Raw genomic sequence first — 16,155 nt, 5'->3', positions numbered from 1 at the left:
TGTTTTCTGAATATTAAACCACATAAACCTATTCTGGTACAACCTCTAAATACAATTATGAACCTGAAAATGAGCATGATATGAACACTTTAATTCATTCAGCCATAGTTCAAACATAACAATTCAAACAAGCCAACATTTTTTTTAACCATTTTGTTTTGTGGACCAACTTGTCTGTCTGCCTTAGAGGATCAGAGGTTCACTTGTCAGACTTGGATGATCTGATCTGCCCTGACGGAGTAAACCCCACCCACCTGGGCCTCCCAGCACAGAAAACAAACGCTATGAATTATTTAGTATCTGAACAGCGCTTAGTTCATCTGCTGGTACAGTTTGACTTTTATAGTTTGACTTGGAATCCATTTAGCTCAGCATTCCGTCTCCTCTTCTGTTGGGTGCATCCTTTTTCTCCTCTTCTCTTCCACCAGATAACCTTTGTGTTGTTTCTTTTTCCCATCTTGTGTTGGTTTTATTGAAGGTGTCTCCCAGGTTTTTCCTGCCATGACTGCTCATAATCACAGCTCCTTTTTGAAAGGCCAACACACAACAGCTGCAATCTTTCCTCCCTGTTCTATCCGAAATACATCACTCTGCCTCCCACCTCTGTGTCATTTCTCTCTCATATCTACTCAAATTACAGATCAAAACCACCCACTATCCCCTGTGTGTGTGTGTGTGTGTGTGTGTGTGTGTGTGTGTGTGTTCCCCTACTGTGTGTAATGACAGATAATGACCATGAAATGTCACTATCAACACAAACATTACACCCAGTCAGCCCCTGAGGCCTGTACTACGAAGCAAGATTTGGCGTTAACGAGGTAACTTCAGGTTCAACCCAGGGTTTTGTGTATCACAACGGTGGATAACTTGTTGCTGTGGTAACTTATGCTGAACACCTACTGACCAGTCAATACTTGATTGATAACACCGTCATCGTTCTTAGAAGATCAGGTCAAGATCAGATGACAACCCTGTTTACATTCCCTGATGGGTATGTTTATTAAAGATATAGATTTTGTCGGCTTCTTGGCTATTTTTTTGCCAGCTTTCTTCCTGTTTTAGGAAGCAGCGACTGTATTGCGTTTAGCCTGTAAAACCTGTGTCTGTGTTCTTCATATTTATGTAGAATTATAGTTTGCTCTTATGTAAAATATGCGGTTCTGGTAGATGTTTGCGATTGGTCATGCTGTGCAAACACCGCCTCTTGTGAACGTGCGCGTCGCTGGATTGGGAAACGCTAGATTGATTGAACTAGTTGATAACCACCGTTGTGACACAGCTTATGCGGGACCGCGGTTGTTAGGTTAGGTGAAGCCGGGTAACTGAAATAAATCCAGGGCATGTTGATCTTGCTTCGTAGAACAGGCCTCTGGTCTTCGTCTGTGTGTTTACAACTGATGTTTGTTGTTGTTGTTCACATTTCAGTTTGTGTGTGAGGAAGTACATGTGTGACTTTGGGTTTGTCTTCTGGCAGGTTTGCTGAAGCTGCTTATCTGTGAATGTGTTTGTCACACGAAGGAAAAAATAAAACTAGAGCTGAAATAATTAGTCGATCAACAGAAAATGAATTGGCCACAATTTGCTCAACTGAAATTGTTAAACATTGTCTGTTTACACTATCTCAAATTTAAGGATTTGCTAGTTTTCTGTTATATATATATATAGTTGTAAATTAAATATCTTTGGGTTTTCAACTGTGTCTCAGACAAAACAAGACAGACATAATACACTTTTATACGTTTCATACACAAAATGCAACTTAATTGGCTCTACAAGAAGAATAATGACTGAATAGAAACAATTATAACTTTGGGGGGGGGGGAATAAAAACACAACAAAGAAAATAATGTAAAATTATTCAAAGTTTTTGCATAAAGTTTTGTGCATAAACTCCGGTATTTACCGATACCAGCGTTTTAGGCAGTATCGAAACCGGGAACATCTCTAATGTAAATCAGTGAATACGTTTACATGCACACCAATATTCCACTATTATTCCGAATATGACAATATTCAGAATTTGACACAGGATATGTAAACAGCATATTCCGTTTGGATATTCCGAATAAGGCCTTTCCCCAAATTTACCTTTTTACGATTAAGACATGGGATATGGCGGTATTATTCAGGTTTTCATGGATATTATGGATATATTTGGATATTAGTGGAATATCCACTTTCATTAGCCATGTTAGCTTAGTTGGAATATCGTCTATTTCAGAATAAGGGCAAAAAGTGGAATATTATGGGCATGTAAATGTAGTCAGTTTCATAGAAAGATAGAATTTTCTTCTTGTTCATATTCAGTATTTGTGCATCTGATGTCTCTATACTGCGTGTGTGTGTGTGTGTGTGTGTGTGTGTGAGAGACTGTTCGTTGGACTCCAGTGGTGTTTGCCAGAAGGGCCCTGCAGGACAATGACCTTTAGACCTACTGCCCAGGAGCTATAGGACACTGTGTGTGTGTGTGTGTGCACGCTTAGATAAGACATTTAATTGAAAAAACAGACTTTGTGCGTTTGTGTCTCCCTTTTTGCTACATACTCTACTGCACTAAGGAGATCTAGAGAATTTGTTAAGACAGAAAATTCATATTCATCAAAACCAAACATGGTTAGTTGTAGCTTCTCTGTCTGCGTGGGTTCACAGCCTCAGAAATAATATCAGGTCAATCACAAATCCCTCCGCATTTATGTGTTTAGGCTAACTGCCTTTAGATGGCAGTGTTCATCCACTGAAATCACTCTCTCACACACACACACACACACACACACACACACACACACACACACACACACACACTAACACTGCAAACACACTCGGACTGAAAAATAGGAATGAGGCACAAATGTCTTGCCTTTTCCTAGGCAAAAATCCAAGACCTCTAACAAAACAAACTGTTCACTGAGGCCAGTTCAAAGTGTTCCTAGGTAAAATGAATGTCAGCAAGCTTTCCCTATCTATATTTACCATAGTGCAGACACAGTGTTCTATTGGCAGTCATTGTGGAAAAGATATGAGCTAGAATCAAAAAGCTCTTTAAATGAATAAATAGAGTAACTCTGTACAGGAGGCATAGCAACAATGTGGTAGTTGCATTGTGTGGATCAAGTACCCATGCATTTACGCACGCATGCACACACACACACACACACACACACACACACAGTCCCAGCTGCAGGTGTATTGTGTCTCTCGGTCAGTCAGGGGTCTCCACAGCTAATTATTGTTCTCTCTCTGTCTCTCACACAGTCCCATCCAGTTCTATTCAATGATCGTTACTGGTATGAAAGGTTAAAAACAGCGTTTCCTAAACCAGAAAGTGCAACATGGACAAATACTAATTAGTTAAATTAAATTAAAGTAACAATATGGTGAAAACACCTAAATCTGAAGTATAGCCAGACATACAGAAACAAATTCTAATATTCTTTATTGCTAACCACTGCTTTAGCATTACAATACCTGACTACAGTCAAATTGTAGTCGGGTAAAGTAATGCTAAAGCAGCAGGTCTACAATGTTAACATAACTAGTGCTAAAACAATTAGTCAATTGATTGATTGGCCTATCGAGCAAAGTTATTTATGGATCTAGCTTGTCCAGTGTGAATATTTGCGGATTATCTTTTGGATTGTTGGCTGGACAACACATTCATCGAATGTCAACCAGCGACGCTAACACTCTTTTTTTGTAACGGAACGTACAGTACATTGTTACAATTTAAATGCAACTAAAACTGGGAAAATACTGTTTTCATTGATCTTGTATGTTGTGTTAACTCACACTACACAATTTAATCTGCAGTGTATTCAAAGTAAGAATAAAAAAGAAAAATATGGTGCTGCAGATGGCTAAAACATATAGACAGTCTGGTCTGTCTGTTCTGCAGTGTAGTTCAGTTTTATATCACAGCAGTCTCAAGACCGATCCGTGGCTAAAATCAGGCTGTACGATGTCTTTCCAGCTTAAGACTACCTAAACACACAATTCCTCTTGCAGAAGGAAACCATTGCAAGAGAACAGCAAATACAAAACCCTTCATGAAACACAGATTCAAATCTAGTTTTGCCCTTGTTTCACTCTTTATTTCCTCACTTGTTCTTTTCTTAATCACCCCCCTCCTGTTTTCCTTCCTCTGACTCTTAACAGGATCACAGTTGTCTGATTGCAGTCATCAGGTCATTAACATGTAAACAAACAGTACTGTTCTACATACAATTCTGCGCAGGTGTCTCTGCTAATACAATTAAATCGAGCGGTGTGGAAGTATCGGTGGCAATTACAGCTAATGGTGTGTGTGTGTGTGTGTGTGTGTGTGTGTGTGTGTGTGTGTGTGTGTGTGTAAATGACAGTATGTGTTTAAAAGGGTGACTGATGACATTATTCTTTGAAGTGGACAATGTTGTTTAGATTTTTGATAAGGATCTCCTAAATGTGGTTATTAAAGCTCCAGTACACAGTATATTTTATATTAACAATGGATAATGTGTTTCATGTGAAAGGTGTAACTCATGGTGGCTTTTTAATTCAATTTCAATATAATTTTATTTATAGTATCAAATCATAACAAGAGTTATCTCGAGACACTTTACAGATAGAGTAGGTCTAGACCACACTCTATAATTTATAAAGTCCCAACAATTCTAGTAATTCCCCCAAGAGCAAGCATAGTGCGACACCGTCTTTTAGTTCAGAGTTTTGGTTTAACAGCACATTTACCACCGCTACATTTCCAGATATGTTTCTCAGGTGTTGGTGGAGACCAAACCAGAGCTAAAATTAAATTGAGTGTTGGACTTACATTCATCTGTCTGCTGGATGTGGTAGGCAGGTTAGTAAGCAACTGTTTGCCAACATCTTAGATTTTTTCAGCATGCGTTACTGCCCCCATCTTGCCACAAAATCAAATAATGCAATTAATGCTTTAAGGAATTGTAACCAACCTGTGTACTGACTAAGTGGGACATTTTACAGTTAAAAAAATACTCTTGTCAGTGCTCAAGTCTAATGGAGACTACCTCAAATATACTGTTATCTTTGGTTTTTCTGGACTGACGGTTCTTGTTATTTATTGGCTGACTTATATACACAGACACTGATATATCTGTGATAAGATAAATTGTATATTAATATATAACAAGCTGATGTCAGAGAAGCCGGTGCAGAGCTAACAGCAACGTTGGCTAAAAACAACCGACCTCTACAGCAAAAAGGTATGTGTGGAAGGTAGATGAAACTGTCCCGAGCAGCCTCGATCCTAAAAATCGGAATATACTGAGGGCGTGCAGAAGGGAACAGTTTTCTCACCGAGCAGTCTCTGTGGCCAAAAAACTTGTACACAAACCATGTGATAGTAAATGTTTTCCTGAAAAAATGAAAATAGCCAAAGTGATTTCTCTTTAAAAATCTGGAGACAGACATGTTTTCTCCAACTACAGACCAGTATCTCTGCTTCCACAATTCTCCAAAATGTTAGAGAAATTTTTTGTAGCCAGGTTAGACAAATTTACTGACAAGTATAATATTTTAAGCAGCAATAAATATGGTTTTAGATCCAAGCAATACACAACAATGGCACTTATGTAATTAACTGAAGAAATATTCACTGCAATTGATAAGAAACAGTATTTAATAAGCATCTTTGTTGACCTCAAAAAAGCATTCAATACCATAGACCATATCATACTCCTTAACAAACTTATAAATACGTGTGGGGTACCGCAGAGGTCCATTCTTGGACCAAAACTGTTTAATTTGCATATTAACGATCTCGTAGTATCCAAACAGCTTAAGTGTATTCTGTTTGCTGATGATACCACTTTATTTTATCCTGGGACAACCATAACACAGGTTTTGGGCATAGTTGAAAAGTAATTAGAAAAACTGAAAAAAAGGTTTTGATATGAATAAATTATCAATGAATCTAACAACAAACTTACTTAAACAATACAAAGATTTGTCAAATCCATTGATTGTTCAGTTAAAGTTGTTTCAGGATCTAGTAGAAGTATGTATGAAGCGCACAAAAGAATTTTGCCTGCCAACATCCAGAGAAGGTTTGAAAACAGAGAAAGTCATCACATTTTCAAAGGAACTGAGATATTTAAAAAAAAACGAGATACAGAACCAATCTGAGGGAACGTTGCATCACATTAAAGGGTCAGTTAATGGAACAATTTCAACAGTGAAACCAAAGAATCTAAGACAAACATTTTATTTAAAAAAAAACAAACAATTAAAGCAAATATGTTGAGTCAATATGAAATATGTTAATTCTGTTCTTTTGTAGGGAAGGGAAGAGTTTTATTATTTAATTATTTGTTTTATTAATGTTTGTTTTGTGAAAGAGGGGCAGAACAGCTGATGACTGCGGTAAGACCAGAGGTGGGGGTTTGTGCATTTATGTGAATAAAAACGTGGTGCACAGACACTACCGTCACAGAGAGTCACTGCTCAGCTAACCTTGAGTATCTCATGGTTAAGTGTAGACCTTTCTGTTTGCCCAGAGAGTTTACATCAACTGTAGTAACAGCAGCCTACATACCTCCGGATGCTAATGCTAAGATTGCCATGAAAGAACTGCATTCTGCTATTAGTAAACAACAATCTCTGCATCCCGAGGCAGTCTACATTGTCGCGGGTGACTTCCACCACTCGAATTTAAAGACTGTACTGCCTAAATTCCATCAAAATGTATCATGCCCCACAAGCGGAGAAAAGATTTTAGACCAAGTGTACACAAATGTGGCTGATGGATACAAAGCTGCTCCCCTTCCCCATCTAGGACATTCAAATCACCTCTCTTTGTTTCTACTGCCCAAGTATTCAGCACTCATCAAACGTGTGAAACCAACAGTAAGGACAGTCAAAGTGTGGCCAGAGGGAGCTGACTCGGCACTTCAGCAGCGTTTTGGAAACACTGACAGGAGAGTGTTCGCAACTCAGGTCACCCACGACTCCCACACGGACATTGATTGATATGCCTCCTCCGTTCTGGACTGTATCAACTCAAACATCAACAGTGTCACTACCCTCAAACGGATTACCACTTTCCCTAATCAGAAGCCATGAATGAACAGTGAGGTCAGACTCTTGTCAAGCCTATAGCTCATCCAGGGCTAACCTGAATGGGGGCATCAAAAAGGCCAAGCACAACCACAAGCTAAGGATTGAGGATAACTTCAAGAACAACTCTGACCCCCGACGCATGTGGCAAGGCATCCAGGCCATCACAGACTACAAAGCTACTAACTCCACCCCCCCCTGTCACCAACACCTCCTTGCCTGATGAGCTGAACCACTTCTATGGCTGCTTTGATAGGGAAAACAAGGAGGTGGCCATCAAGGCTGTGGTCTCTGCAGATCACCGGCCCCTCACACTTTCCACCACCGATGTGTGTGTGGCACTGAGCAGGATTAATGCACGCAAGGCTGCTGGTCCTGATGGTATCCCTGGTCGCGTACTCCGGGCCTGTGCTGTGCAGCTGACTGAGGTTTGGACTGACATATTTAATCTGTCACTAGCCCAAGCAGCTGTGTTTTAAAACCACCTCCATTGTGCCGGTGCCAAAACACTCCACTGCAACAAGCCTTAATGACTTCCGTCCAGTTGCACTCACCCCCATCAGTATGAAGTGCTTTGAGAGGCTGATCCTGGCCCATCTCAAGACCTGCTTACTACCCTCACTGGACCCCTTCCAATTCGCCTACCGTCAGAACAGGAGCACAGAGGATGCCATCTCTACGGCACTTCACTCTGCCCTGTCCCACCTTGACAATAGCAACACCTATGTGAGAATGCTGTTCATTAACTTTAGTTCAGCATTCAACACCATCATTCAACTGATCACCAAACTCAGTGAACTGGGCATCAATACCTCTCTCTGTAACTGGATTCTGGATGTCCTAACTAACAGACCTCAGTCTGTTAGGTTAGATAATCACACCTCCTCAACTATCACAGGGATGTGTGCTGAGCCCTCTCTTTTACTCCCTCTTCACCTACGACTGCACACCTGTACATGGCTCTAACACCATTGTCAAGTTTGCAGACGACACTATGGTGATTGGTCTCATCAGCAACAACGATGAGACGGCCTACAGGGAGGAGGTCCAGCACCTATCATCATGGTGCACTGACAACAACCTGGCTCTCAACACCAAGAAGACCAAAGAGCTCATTGTGGACTTCAGGAAGTCTAAAGCTAGCACACACAACCCCATTCTCATCAACGGGACTGAGGTGGAGCGTGTCACCAGCTTCAAGTTTCTGGGTGTCCACATCTCTGAGGACTTCTCTTGGACCCTCAACACCTCTACCCTGATCAAGAAGGCTCACCAGCGTCTCTTCTTTCTGAGGAGACTCAAGAAGGTCCACCTGTCTCCTCAGATCCTGGTGAACTTCTACCGCTGCACCATCGAGAGCATCCTCACCAACTGTGTCACGGTTTGGTATGGCAACTGCTCTGCCCATGACCGGAAAGTAGGGCTGGGCCATATGGAGAAAATCAAATATCACGATATTTTTGATCAAACACCTCGATGTCGATATTGCAACGATATTGTAGTGTTGACTATTGGTGCTTTCACAAAACATCTTCCACATTTAGATTTTAGATAAATAATCATCAATAATGTGGATATAATGAGTAAGTGGTTAAAGGCAAATAATAGAACAGCTTGAACAGTCTGGTAAATTCAGAAAATGACACCACTTTACTGTAATGCAGCCTTTAAAACCAGGAAAAGACAAAACATGTAACGATATTACAATTCTTCAAAATCTAAGACGATATCTAGTCTCATATCACGATCTCGATATAATATTGAAATATTTCCCAGCTCTACCGGAAAGCACTGCACAGGGTGGTGAAAACTGCCCAACGCATCACCGGTTCCTCACTCCCCTCCATCGAGGCCATCCAGGGCAAGCGATGCTTGCGTAAGGCGTGCAGCATCATCAAAGACGCACCCGAACCAGCAGGTTCAGAGGAAGCTTCTTTCCTGCGGCTGTCACCCTACTGAACTCTAACTCTGCATCCCGGTGACAATTAACCTACTAAGCCGGTACATGTTTCAATGTTCATACATTGTTCATATTACATAGCCATATTTATTCTGCTCTTATAACACTACAATGTATTTCTTGTCCTGCCTATGCACCACCTGTCTATACGTGAATATCACATTGCACTTTTCTGCTTTTTTGCACTTCTGGTTGGACGCAAACTGCATTTCATTGTCTTTGTACTTGTACTCTGCACAATGACAATAAAGTTGAATCTAATCTAATTATATAAGATGAATCTTTCTGCTCCTTTTCATTCAGGACTTTACAGTTTGTGTTTGCATTAAGTTGTTGTTTAATAAATGAAATAAACATATATAATAAATAAATGTAGTGGTTGGCCCTGGCCAGGAGACACTTGTTGGAGTTTGTGGCTGCGTGCTGTGTGAGGGGCATTTCATCAATTTTACTCATCAAGATCAGTTTACTTTTCATGGTTAGTACTACTTAACCTGTGAATAGCTGTATTATGTCTTCTGTGGCACTGGAGGAGCTTTGTCAAGTCTGAGAAAGTAACCCTGATGATGTAATTGTGATGTCATCAGTTATTGCTATCTCAGTTTGGGATTGGAGCATGGAGTTTGAAAGATATGGGCGTTAACCATGCAAGGAAAAACTAACAAAAACACTATCCAGTTGCATTATGGGAAATGTTAGAGCTTGGGCTAGTTATTAGCTATTAGTTGTGGGAACTAATAGTCAGAATAAGTCGGCCTCTGCTGCTTTCATTTTGACCATCATTTTTTAAAATCTGTCTCTCTTCCAGGGCAACCTGCCAAAATACTCCCATAATGCCCTTGTGGTCCAGGCGATGAAGACCAACCTGACAGACCCTGACATGCACGTGCTGTTCTTCGACGTGGAGGCGGTGATCATTCAGCTGCTGACAGAGGAAGCCCAGAGACCGAGCCCCACGCTGGTGTCTCCAGAGACGCTGCAGAAGAGCCAGGCTGGGGCTGATAAGGGGGGGTCCTTCCTGGCCAACAAGATCTTCAAACAGGTCAGTAAACACAAAGGAAAAGAAGGGAAAATTCATTGGTCCTAAACAATCAAAATCAGCATGTACTGTAAATTGGCTAATAAAGGTTATAATGCTAGGACGTGTTGTCTGAATTTTTTCAGGATTTTCATTATTTTGTGTCTTATTTTTACTCTTATGCTTTTCTTTTACCATTTTCTTTTTTTTTCTCTTTTAAATAAAATTGTCCCCTGTCTAAACCAGGTGAAGGAAACGATGAAGGAGACCATCAAGGAGCACCTGTTAGACGAAGACGAGGAGGAGGAGGAGGAGATGAGGAGGCGGGAGGAGAAGTCCAAGTCTTTGAGTCTGCTGGAGTACAACCTAACGATGGACACGGCCAAACTCTTCATGTCCTGCCTGCATGCCTGGGGTCTCAACGAACAGCTTGATGGCATCTGTCTGGAGCGACTGGGCATGCTTAGACCGCACTGCCCCATCTCCTTCGGCCTGATTTCCAGAGGAGGTCACATGTCCCTTATGCTGCCTACCTTCAAGGTACTTTGATCAATATCCATCAGGCTGATATTAGACCCCTGTCAAGCTAAACAATCCTGTATATGCCTCTATATTACAAGATACCAAAGCAGAAATATATAGAGCACAGTAAAAAAGTTTTTTTAAAACCATTTTTTTTACTTATTGAAAAGATGATAAGAAGACTAACTGATAATGGAATTAATCATTACTGCCCTGAGTACTAAATGACACTAGATACCTTTTTCCAAACTAATAATGAATAACATACAGTAAAAGATGGGATCTTGTTGTATTCCATACATTCTTATACATTCTTATATTCCAACACCCCAGTTGTAATTACTATTACTAGTGTTATTATTATTTTATTCATATAGAACTTCAACTTCAGACATGACAGTTCTAACAGTATTAGTAAGTGATTTTTTTAGCACAATGTTGTACCACCTTTATGGAACAAGTGTCATAAAGTACTTCACCAGTCAATGAACACAACTAAACACCAACAAATAACAAACTGAGATCATGCACAGAGCATCAGGTCTATCGGGCAGATCCTGTTTAAAATGTTCACATTTTAATCAGTGAAGTGGGAGATGACAGCAAACACATTCTGCAGTCTATAATGTCTGAGCTGAGTAAAACACACTCATGTTGACCTGTATTTCCAGGGTCCCTGGTTCATTTGTCTGCCTCTGTTTCCCAGGAGTCCTTGCTGCGGCAGTTGTCCCTGGCGACTGGTCTGAAGCTGACTCTGACTGACATTGTTGGGAAGGGGACGTATGGCGTTTCAAGGGCCGTCACCACACAGCACCTGCTGTCTGTAATTTCATTGGCCAACACTCTGATGGGCATGACCAATGCCACCTTCGTCGGAGAGCACATGAAGAAAGCACCAGTCAGGTAACACACACACTAACACATACACACACACACACGATCAAAATCTCCAGCTCTTACTTTAGATTGTTTTAAGTATCTTCTGAGACACTATATCATTTTGGTTAAACCTTAATTTTGAATTTAGAGGTTTTCCTATTCCTTTCAATACCGTCGGAACTTTCTTTGAGCAGCATCTAGTCGCCGTTAGAAGCAGCTCTGACTTCAACGCTCTGGGTAAAAAACTTGGCATCAATTTTGAGATTAGTGGACATCCGTTAATGAAATTTAACCTGGCTTCAGTATCTTTGGAGCACTACCCACAAAACCAGAACCATTTGGTTTAAACACAGACATGTTCCTTAATAGTGCTGATTGTAGCTGTATGTATAGAATTGAACCTTAGCTCAACATATCTGGATTCACCAGGAAGAAAAAAACCACCCTGATCTATCATCAGTGATTCCAGCTGAAAAACAAAAATAACAACCCAAACAAACGGAACAGAAACTGAATTCAAAGCACATAACACAGACGCTGTTCACATGCACAATAATACCAGCAGCAGCTGAAGTTCAACTACTGTCAAATTGTGAAGTCTGTGAAGCAGATTGTTTAGTCTGTCTGAGCTCTCATTGTGCCCTGAAAGATTTAACACTGCTGCTGTAACACCAACACAACATTTCATAATTCCTTTAACCCTGCACAGAATAACCCTGCAGGGAGGGCGAGCGGGGAAGGAGTCAGGGAGGAAAACACAAAGAAAGAGAAAAAGTTTTTTTAAGGGAGAAAGGTGGTGATACGGTTGTTTGTATCAAACTCCTCTGACTTTTATTTCACTTGTTTTCAGTCTATAATTTAGTTATCTTTGTGTTTTATAATCTTTGTTAAAAATCTTTAACAACTGGCTCTAATGTATTTAGCCTCTGTACATGTTTAGCCTTTCAGTGCTTTCAAGTTAATTTTGTACCTTAAAAGCCACTTAAATGTCTCCTAAAATTGAGATAAGAGAGAGATGATGAGAGAATTCTGTTCCTCAGTGGAGTCTTGTGATTACTGTAACTAGCCTGACATTACCATACCAAATCTCAAATGTGAATTAGTCTGAAACCTCTCTGTAAGATTTCAAAGGGCCGTTTTCAGACGTAGACCAAAATGCCTCTGGGCGCAATTCAATAGACTTGCAACCAATCAAAGCAACGAAACATGTGATGTAGTGCTGAGCGACCAGTGACCAAGTCTGCTTGGTGTAAATGACCAATCACAGGTGAGTAGTACCAGCCAATCACAGCCCATTAGGGTTGGACTAGGATGGGAAAAATAACATGTAAACAGACTACAGCGTGCAGAGATGAGGTGGTATATTATGAGTTGGTATGTTAAACTTTTGCCGAATCCTGTCAGAAGTACGGCAAACACATCGTTCTTCTCAAGAAAAGCGCTGTTGATTGTTCTTATTTTAGTGAAAATATACCGTCAAGTTTGTTCAATACGGATGCTATCGTGGCTTCAACAGAAAGTTCCACATCAGCTGCAGCCCTCATCTCAAACACACCCTGGATTAGATATACTGTTGTGATTGGCCTGGCACGTTTTAGGCCGCTGAAAATCTGTTCAATATGGAAGGTGACCAGACACTCTTCCAGCGCAAATAAAACATGAGCTCGCAGATTTACACACACACACACACACACACACACACACACACACACACACACACACACACACACACACACACACACACACACACACACACACACACACACACACACAGAGACAGAGACACAGGGCTTTTCGTAGTAGAGCTGCTAGGCCAGCTACAACACTGGTAACCACACAGTAACTCTCTCAAGGGGGCATACAAAATGTGCTTCTAGTGACTGTCAAAGCTCAAACAGACTCCCTGTCTTTCCAGCTGAGACACAGCCATATAATAGCCTACATGTAAACAGCAATAAAATACAAATTCTATTTAGTCTTTTTTTGATAATTAATATACAGAACAATATCACAGATTGTATATATATCCAGAACAAGTTTATGGATTATGCATTTGTAAGCGCATGAAGAGAAAAGATTAACAGAGACACTGACTGTGTGACACACCGCTGCTGCAGAATTATGAGCGCTGCAATGTCAAAACTTGTGCCATATGATGATATTACGATATCCAAAATCTAACACAATATCTAGTCTCATATCACAATATCGATACAATATCGATGTATTGCCCAGCCCTATTCCCCGATACCCAAATGAGCTTTATTCTATTGTTGTGTTCTCAGTTGTGAAAAATAAAATGTATCCATATACTCAGAACATTCCCCTTGGTGCTCTGTGTCATTTATAAGATCTTTCCCATTTGTCTATGGAGCAGTTCCAGACTTTATACTTGATGACATCCCAAATTTGAGTTTTAACACTCAGGTTTTTGGATTTGGTAGAGTTGTTCATTAATATTTTTGGACTGTCTTTGACCATAGGAATATCATGTATGCATTTTGAAAATGGGCATTATTCCTCTTTAAGGTCAAGACTGATTTCAAGTCTCAATTCAGTTGCGACAAGTCCGAGTCAAGTCTTAGGTCTTGTCAAAGCCAGTCTCAAGTTAAGTCTGATGATGTTGAGTGCATGTCCAAGTCACTTCTCAAGTCAGTTAAAATAAGTCCAAGTCAAGTCCTCAGGACACTTTTTATATAGAGCAGTGGCTTCATATATAGAGCAGTGGCTTCATTACAGAAAATATCCTGACTGTCCTATCTTAAGTTTCAAAGATAGGAAAAATCCTATCTTCCATTACAGAAGCAATTCCTAAACTCATGGCTGTGTCCTATCCTATTTCAGAGTCACCCTTTGCAAAAAAACAAAGTGCATATTCATCTGTACGACTGCTGGCAGAGCCCCATGCCTCCTTCTTGGCCTCTCCAGAGCCAGGCATAGCATGTCAATCAAATTTAAAATGAATCGTCTTGGCAGCCGATATATAGCCTAACTATCAATACATGGTCCGAGAAATTTAAAGTGTCAACATACGGCTTGATTAGCCTTTCACTCATTATATTTCAGTGTTCATGTTGTTCCACAACTTTAATTGTCATTGCCATACTGACCTTACAACAGTGCTGATGTCATTTTTGGAAGTTACTTAGAATTTAAGACAGAGCCTATGCCATCCTAATTTAGGATTATTAACTTGGAAATTGTTGGTTCCGTAATAGCTAAATTCCTATCCTATAATTAGATTGGATTTTCCCCTTCAGACTTAGGAAGTTTCTATAATGAGGCCCCAGGTCTAGACCACACTTTAATTTACAGAGACTCAACATTCCCCCATAAGCGACAGAGGCAAGAAAAAAACTCCCATTTCTCGTCTTAGGTTAAGCAAGTTAAGTCCTAAGTCAAACTTCAAGACTTTTCAAAGCAATCATTGAGTCAAGTCTCAAGTCCCTGAAAGCAAGTCCAATTGAAGTATAAAGTGTTTACTTTATACCGAGACCAGTTCAAATCAAGTCTTAAGTCTTGTCAAAGACAATCTGAAGTCCTTGAGAGCAAGTCTAAGTCAAGTCTTAAGTCTTCAAAAGCAAATTACAAGTCATTTTCAAGTCTTTCAGGTTTCAAGGATGCTTACCATTGCTGCTTTAACATTTTATTGGCTTCTCAGGACAATAACAATTGCCCAATTGCTTTCAATGGCGGCAACCATGTTTCCTGTTTAAAGGAAACCAACAACAAAACCACTGTCTGTCTGTAGTGGGATCTTTCATCTCATTCTGCTGTGCCATGATGACAAAATTACATGTTTCAACTTAATCAAAATAGGCTAGAGGCAGACTGAGCTGATAAACAGGAATTGGCATTTAGAACATTAGAAACAAAGAGCACCACAGCAGGAGGACAGGGGAGACCGCACAGCCTGGAAACCTTTTCAAAGGTGTTTATTACTTTCTCAGAAACGAAGAAAAACTTCTCTTTTGTGGTATGTTCAGAAGGACTTCTTTATAAAACTTCTATCTGGTTGTCTCCACTTTGACACTCCAAACCAGCACTTGTGAATATTTGAAAATCTTTGGCTTTTTCATGTTCCCCCCATCATACATTTATGACAGCAGAAAAGCTTCCTTCCTTGTATGCTGGAGTTTGAAAAGAAGTGCTCCTCAACTCTTACGGTTTGAGTATTTCATCACAACAACCACAACAGCACCCCCTTCACCAGGCCCGGATTGGCTAATTGGGAGCACCGGGAGAATTCCCGGTGGGCCAGTCTGTTTTTTGGTCGCGAGGGCCGGCGTTCAGTCATGGGTTAGGGTTAGGTAGGCTGTCCCTAGGCTGCCTGCACTCAGAGCCCACTCTTTTTATTTATTTATTCTTGCAGCCCACTGTTCTCTATCATGCAGCCCACTACAGAGTGCAGTCTGGTTATTATGAGGTGCTGTGTTTTGACCCCTCCGATGGCACCTTGCTCAAAAAACAAACAAACCGTCACATCATACACTTCAGTAAGTGGTGCTTGTTACAATGTGACCGCGACATGCGAGCAAAAAGAAGCTATACAAATGGATAACAGCAAGAGCAAAGGCGACGCTGAAAAGGCGAGGAGCTCTAGAAAGCGTCGCAGCCACTGAAGACTGAGCAACTTTTTCCATTAAAACCTGCGAGAGTGAAACGCCAAATGGAGACTATGAGACTGGTAGGCTAAGCTAGTTAGGAG

The 16,155-nt window shown here is 40.6% G+C and overlaps 1 protein-coding gene across 4 annotated transcripts in view; it reads left to right on the top strand.

The window, feature by feature from the left end:
* LOC116034708 (WD repeat-containing protein 7) overlaps window positions 1-16,155 on the top strand; it is a 169,372-nt gene that overhangs the window by 41,277 nt on the left and 111,940 nt on the right. For all 4 annotated transcript variants that reach the window (XR_004101187.2, XM_031277389.2, XM_031277390.2 and 1 more), the window contains exons 16-18: window positions 9,837-10,070; window positions 10,293-10,586; window positions 11,275-11,471. Coding sequence is in view for 3 of the 4 variants with exons in the window: in XM_031277389.2 (XP_031133249.1) it covers window positions 9,837-10,070; window positions 10,293-10,586; window positions 11,275-11,471 (725 nt within the window). In the remaining variant the exon portion in view is untranslated. The remainder of the gene's footprint in view (window positions 1-9,836; window positions 10,071-10,292; window positions 10,587-11,274; window positions 11,472-16,155) is intronic.

The sequence above is a fragment of the Sander lucioperca genome, chromosome 14 (genome assembly GCF_008315115.2).
Source record: "Sander lucioperca isolate FBNREF2018 chromosome 14, SLUC_FBN_1.2, whole genome shotgun sequence".
NCBI classification, from domain to species: Eukaryota; Metazoa; Chordata; class Actinopteri; order Perciformes; family Percidae; genus Sander; species Sander lucioperca.
The sequence above is the reverse complement of the archived record's forward strand: the minus strand, read 5'-3'. Positions and strand labels throughout refer to the sequence as shown.